The 6473-nt window shown below is 49.3% G+C and overlaps 1 protein-coding gene across 1 annotated transcript; it reads left to right on the top strand.

Moving 5' to 3' along the window:
• The first annotated feature begins 775 nt into the window (after nt 1-775).
• LOC140352303 (claudin-19-like) lies at nt 776-2375 on the top strand. Its single transcript, XM_072437705.1, has 3 exons — nt 776-938; nt 1854-1935; nt 2241-2375. The coding sequence occupies exons 1-3, from the start codon at nt 800-802 to the stop codon at nt 2368-2370; spliced, it is 351 nt and encodes a 116-aa protein (XP_072293806.1). The 5' UTR covers nt 776-799; the 3' UTR covers nt 2371-2375.
• The last annotated feature ends 4098 nt before the right edge of the window (nt 2376-6473 follow it).

Below are 6473 nucleotides of genomic sequence, written 5' to 3'. Positions count from 1 at the left end.
GTGTGGGGTGTGGTGTGGGGGTGTGGTGTGGTGTGGTGGGGGGGGGGGGGTGGTGGTGTGGTGGGTGGTGTGTGGGGGGGTGGGGTGTGGTGGGGGGGGGGGGGGGGGTGTGGTGTGGGGGGGGGTGGTGTGGTGGTGTGTGGTGTGGGGGGTGGTGTGGGGGTGGGTGGTGTGGGTGGTGGGGGGGTGGGGGGGTGGGGGGGGGGGGGTGTGTGGGGGGGGGGTGGGGGGGTGTGGGGGGGGGGGGTGGGGTGTGGGTGTGTGGTGTGGTGTGTGGTGTGTGGGGGTGGGGGGGTGTGGGGTGGGGGGGTGGTGTGGTGTGTGGTGGGGTGGTGTGTGGTGGTGTGTGGTGGTGTGGGGTGTGGTGGTGTGGTGGTGTGGTGGTGTGGGGTGTGGTGGTGTGGGGTGTGGTGGTGTGGGGTGTGGTGGTGTGGTGTGTGGTGGGGTGTAGTGTCAGAATGAATTGCTTTGAATTGTTTCTATACTATATATTATATCAGGGAAAATGTAGTGTGTGGTGTGGTGTAGTCCTGAGAAACATTTGACCCTGTCTTCCCCCTCAGCCCATGTGCACATTTGACCCTGTCTTCCCCCTCAGCCCATGTGCACATTTGACCCTGTCTTCCCCCTCAGCCCATGTGCACATTTGACCCTGTCTTCCCCCTCAGCCCATGTGCACATTTGACCCTGTCTTCCCCCTCAGCCCATGTGCACATTTGACCCTGTCTTCCCCCTCAGCCCATGTGCACATTTGACCCTGTCTTCCCCCTCAGCCCATGTGCAGGCCTGCAGAGCGCTCATGATCATCGCCTTGCTCCTGGGCCTGGGCGCCATGGTCGTGGCTCTGCTCGGACTGAAGTGTATCAAGATCGGCTCGTCCACCGAACAGTCCAAGGCCAAACTGGCGGCGACCGGAGGAATACTGAGCATGCTCGGAGGTGCGCTTCATTTACTCATCTTCTCTACATCAGTGGTTTCCATAGTTGAGGTCGGGACCACGGAGGGATCGCAAAGTATGATCAGGGGCTCGTAAGATGATTTTAAGATCTAATGTTACTGTTTTCACTTAAAAGAGATAAAATACATGAAATGTTTCAGTGAAATAAGGTCTGATAACATAATAAACTACTCAAATAACTTCAATTAAACCTCATTTTAAGTGGTTTGAATCTTGAAGTTTTGCTGTAGAGGTCCCAAGTCCGTTTCATAGTTACTTTGAGAGGTCCAGTGCAGTGTCCTGCAGGCTTAACGTTAGAACGCGTTTTACACACAAATCTTGTGTGTGTCGAGTTTTTAAACTCCACACACATGCTCTAATGTATGATAGAGTAAAGCAGTTCAATTGAGCCCAAAAAATATCTAATTTTTAAGTTAATACTAAAGAGCAACTTTTTATTTTTTTTTACTTTATTTTATTATTATTAATATTATTATTTTATCTTTTTTTTTTTAAATATTTAAAAAAAAAAGTTTTATTTTATTTAGTTTTTTCCTCCATTCGCTATTAAGATATGAGAGGAGTTTTGTTAATAAGAGTTTTTTTTGTTTTGTTCTTCTATTAAGAGTGTTTTTTTGAAAGTTCCTGTTAGTTATCTGTCCTTTCCTCTGTATCTACTGCGTTGTAACACCAAAATTTCCCCATGTGTGGACAATAAAGGATTATCTTATCTTATAATATCTGTGCTGGGCAAAACTTATTTCACTTTATTATTAAAGTGTCGTTATTACTCTGAACCCATCTGTACATTTCTAAAATGTATTTTCCCTGATATAATATATAGTATAGAAACAACTCTGATTTCCATTAGCTATAGTTAAAAATGACAGATGACATGTGAGTGTGCTTGTGTCAGGTCTGTGCACGCTGACCGCCGCCTCGTGGTACGCCCACAGGGTCATCCAGGAGTTCTACGACCCCTTCCTCGGTGGAATCAGGTACAACTGCACCGCACACACTCAACATTTTCATCCAATTTCATCCAAAGGCCTAAGCATAATTTATTAGAGGTTTAACTCCCAAAATTAGGCAAAATTAGATTTAGGTTTTTTTGTACCCAATTATCCGTAAGATAGTTTATTCAATTAGTAAATAAGATATGCAAAAGCCCTTCTATATTTTTTGATCTATAATATGTCAACAAAATTAAAACTATGGCGATTTTAGAAAAAATAAAATGTTCTAACATTCATGTTCATGAACTTCAAATTGCTATCTCTAAATGTAAAATTCTTTTGCACAGGTTTGAGCTTGGGTCGGGGCTGTACCTGTGTTGGGGCGGAGCAGCCCTGGCACTGCTCGGTGGCGCCCTCTTGTGCACCGCCTGTAAGAGAGCTGGATCCCAGAAGACAGGGTCAGTGGCTGCGCCCTAAGTGTGTCACATACGGCTGGGCTTTCTAGTCTCTCTAGTTTAGATAGTCTTGGTTTGTGTTATCAAGTACAGGATGGTTCAATATATATATGCTGCTCTGGTCATGTTTGTGCTGCTCTGGTCTGGTCGTGTTTGTGCTGCTCTGGTCATGTTTGTGCTGCTCTGGTCATATTTGTGCTGCTCTGGTCGTGTTTGTGCTGCTCTGGTCATGTCTGTGCTTCTCTGGTCATGTTTGTGCCGCTCTGGTCTGGTCGTGTTTGTGCTGCTCTGGTCGTGTTTGTTCTGCTCTGGTCATGTCTGTGCTGCTCTGGTCGTGTTTGTTCTGCTCTGGTCATGTCTGTGCTGCTCTGGTCGTGTTTGTTCTGCTCTGGTCATGTTTGTGCTGCTCTGGTCATGTCTGTGCTGCTCTGGTCGTGTTTGTGCTGCTCTGGTCATGTCTGTGCTGCTCTGGTCGTGTTTGTGCTGCTCTGGTCATGTTTGTGCTGCTCTGGTCGTGTTTGTGCTGCTCTGGTCATGTTTGTGCTGCTCTGGTCATGTCTGTGCTGCTCTGGTCATGTCTGTGCTGCTCTGGTCATGTCTGTGCTGCTCTGGTCGTGTTTGTGCTGCTCTGGTCATGTCTGTGCTGCTCTGGTCATGTTTGTGCTGCTCTGGTCATGTTTGTGCTGCTCTGGTCGTGTTTGTGCTGCTCTGGTCATGTTTGTGCTGCTCTGGTCATGTCTGTGCTGCTCTGGTCGTGTTTGTGCTGCTCTGGTCATGTCTGTGCTGCTCTGGTCATGTCTGTGCTGCTCTGGTCGTGTTTGTTCTGCTCTGGTCATGTTTGTGCTGCTCTGCTCTGGTCATGTTTGTGCTGCTCTGGTCATGTCTGTGCTGCTCTGGTCGTGTTTGTGCTGGTCTGGTCATGTCTGTGCTGCTCTGGTCTGGTCGTGTTTGTGCTGCTCTGGTCATGTCTGTGCTGCTCTGGTCATGTCTGTGCTGCTCTGGTCGTGTTTGTGCTGCTCTGGTCGTGTTTGTGCTGCTCTGGTCATGTCTGTGCTGCTCTGGTCATGTCTGTGCTGCTCTGGTCGTGCTTGTTCTGCTCTGGTCATGTTTGTGCTGCTCTGGTCTGGTCGTGTTTGTGCTGCTCTGGTCTGGTCGTGTTTGTGCTGCTCTGGTCATGTCTGTGCTGCTCTGGTCTGGTCGTGTTTGTGCTGCTCTGGTCATGTCTGTGCTGCTCTGGTCTGGTCGTGTTTGTGCTGCTCTGGTCATGTCTGTGCTGCTCTGGTCATGTCTGTGCTGCTCTGGTCGTGTTTGTGCTGCTCTGGTCATGTTTGTGCTGCTCTGGTCATGTCTGTGCTGCTCTGGTCATGTCTGTGCTGCTCTGGTCATGTCTGTGCTGCTCTGGTCGTGTTTGTGCTGCTCTGGTCATGTTTGTGCTGCTCTGGTCATGTCTGTGCTGCTCTGGTCATGTCTGTGCTGCTCTGGTCATGTCTGTGCTGCTCTGGTCGTGTTTGTGCTGCTCTGGTCATGTCTGTGCTGCTCTGGTCATGTTTGTGCTGCTCTGGTCATGTTTGTGCTGCTCTGGTCGTGTTTGTGCTGCTCTGGTCATGTTTGTGCTGCTCTGGTCATGTCTGTGCTGCTCTGGTCGTGTTTGTGCTGCTCTGGTCATGTCTGTGCTGCTCTGGTCATGTCTGTGCTGCTCTGGTCGTGTTTGTTCTGCTCTGGTCATGTTTGTGCTGCTCTGCTCTGGTCATGTTTGTGCTGCTCTGGTCATGTCTGTGCTGCTCTGGTCGTGTTTGTGCTGGTCTGGTCATGTCTGTGCTGCTCTGGTCTGGTCGTGTTTGTGCTGCTCTGGTCATGTCTGTGCTGCTCTGGTCATGTCTGTGCTGCTCTGGTCGTGTTTGTTCTGCTCTGGTCATGTTTGTGCTGCTCTGGTCTGGTCGTGTTTGTGCTGCTCTGGTCGTGTTTGTTCTGCTCTGGTCATGTTTGTGCTGCTCTGGTCTGGTCGTGTTTGTGCTGCTCTGGTCATGTCTGTGCTGCTCTGGTCGTGTTTGTGCTGCTCTGGTCGTGTTTGTGCTGCTCTGGTCATGTCTGTGCTGCTCTGGTCATGTCTGTGCTGCTCTGGTCGTGTTTGTTCTGCTCTGGTCATGTTTGTGCTGCTCTGGTCTGGTCGTGTTTGTGCTGCTCTGGTCATGTCTGTGCTGCTCTGGTCATGTTTGTGCTGCTCTGGTCTGGTCGTGTTTGTTCTGCTCTGGTCATGTCTGTGCTGCTCTGGTCTGGTCGTGTTTGTGCTGCTCTGGTCATGTCTGTGCTGCTCTGGTCATGTTTGTGCTGCTCTGGTCTGGTCGTGTTTGTTCTGCTCTGGTCATGTCTGTGCTGCTCTGGTCTGGTCGTGTTTGTGCTGCTCTGGTCATGTCTGTGCTGCTCTGGTCTGGTCGTGTTTGTTCTGTTCTGGTCATGTCTGTGCTGCTCTGGTCTGGTCGTGTTTGTGCTGCTCTGGTCATGTCTGTGCTGCTCTGGTCTGGTCGTGTTTGTGCTGCTCTGGTCATGTCTGTGCTGCTCTGGTTTACTTACTTGCACGGGCAGAACGCGTCCCCTCCGCGGTGCTCTCCGGAGAATGGTCTTGGTCCCGGTACAAAGCGCATAGTCCGACATTCGCTGCATTTCCCCCAAACCAGTAATTGTCCCGGTTTTGCACAGGCTTCATCCCATGTGACCAGGACTTAACCAGGTCTAAACCGGGTCTAAACCGGGTCTAAACCGGGTCTAAACCGTTCGTTGGCTTCGGGAAAGGAATGAACCAAACGCACGCCATTTCACGTTTATGGGCGTAGCGAGAATCACTCTTGCACGTTCCATAGCAGCAGTGTTTGTTGCTCACCATCTTTCTGTATCAAATAAGTCGATTCTGGTTCGTAATAATCCGTTTTGAGCATCGTTCTATGCCGTGTTTTCTATGGGAATTGATGGTCTAGCAGTTTTCATTGGCTGACATACAGGTACTCACTGTTACCGCGGTGACGTCACATGGCTATTTTCAGCTCGGCCGCGTCGATCTATTCTTCCTCTGTTCCCCATTGTCTGAGACATTCACTGAGCATGAGGATGTTTCATCCTACATAGTGGCTCTCACACTCACTAGTCCCTGGCCTCTTTCCTTAAGGCTAGTGTACAATCTCAGGGTGCTGGATTTTGGGGGGAACCCTCCATGCAAGGTGAGGTGCTTTAGCATCTTAATGTCTGTGGTGTGTTTATCTTCCGTTGGCCACCTTATTATTGTTGCAGTGTATCTGATCGCTGGCAAGGCATTTGCCAGCGATCAGAGATTTGTTTTTGCCATTGAGCTGGCTTCACAGGACTTGCCTTAATCATTTTACGTATTTGGCTGTTGCTGCTGTCCTTGTTAAGGTTGCCATTTGCATGCGGTATTCCAAGGTACTTCAGGTGCATCCTAATGTCTGCTATTGATCCTTCTGGGAGTGAGACCCTTTCTGTGTGGACCACCTTCCCTCTCTTTGTCACCACCCGAGTACATCTCTCTAGCCCGAATGACAATGCCAATTTCAGCGCTGAAGATCCTGGTTGTGTGGCTCAGTGAGTTTATGTCTCGCGTGGTCTTAAACTACAGCTTGATGTAATCCATGTAGAGGAGGTGACTGATTGAAGCATTCATTGACAGTCTTTGGTTGATTGATTATTTGGCTGAGGGGGTTCAGACCTAAGCAGAACAGCAGTGGGGACAGAGCCTCTCCTTGTTATATGCCACATCATGTAGACTTGTGCAAGTGGTTTTCCAGAGCACATCGAGTCCTGTTTATGTAGTACATCTCCAAACATTCAGTGATCCATGCATGTAGCACTGAGTCATATACTTCCTTGTAATCAATCCAGGCAGTGCACAGGAGTGTGTTGGGTTCTACAGTCTTGAGCGACTGTTCAGTCAACCATGTGTTGGTGTTTCGCTCCTCTGGTGTCTTTGAAGATGCCCTTCTGTGCTATGTTGATCTATACGCCCACTTATCTTAGCCACAATGATGTCTGACACAAGCTTCCATGTTGTGGAGAAACAGATTATTGGCCAATAGTTGAATGGGGCTGTACCCGTCCAGTTTTTCATACCTGAGACTC

The sequence above is a fragment of the Eucyclogobius newberryi genome, unplaced genomic scaffold (genome assembly GCF_026437365.1).
Source record: "Eucyclogobius newberryi isolate DKJ021-1_F unplaced genomic scaffold, fEucNew1.0.hap1 SCAF_813, whole genome shotgun sequence".
Classification (NCBI taxonomy): domain Eukaryota; kingdom Metazoa; phylum Chordata; class Actinopteri; order Gobiiformes; family Gobiidae; genus Eucyclogobius; species Eucyclogobius newberryi.
The sequence above is the reverse complement of the archived record's forward strand: the minus strand, read 5'-3'. Positions and strand labels throughout refer to the sequence as shown.

What these genes read in the sequence shown, in the direction of transcription:
- LOC140352303 (XM_072437705.1), top strand. Translation starts at nt 800, where the DNA reads ATGATCATCGCCTTGCTCCTGGGCCTGGGCGCCATGGTCGTGGCTCTG. An exon ending in AATACTGAGCATGCTCGGAG is followed by an intron (nt 939 to 1,853) that starts GTGCGCTTCATT and finishes TGCTTGTGTCAG; the next exon opens with GTCTGTGCACGCTGACCGCC. An exon ending in CCCTTCCTCGGTGGAATCAG is followed by an intron (nt 1,936 to 2,240) that starts GTACAACTGCAC and finishes TCTTTTGCACAG; the next exon opens with GTTTGAGCTTGGGTCGGGGC.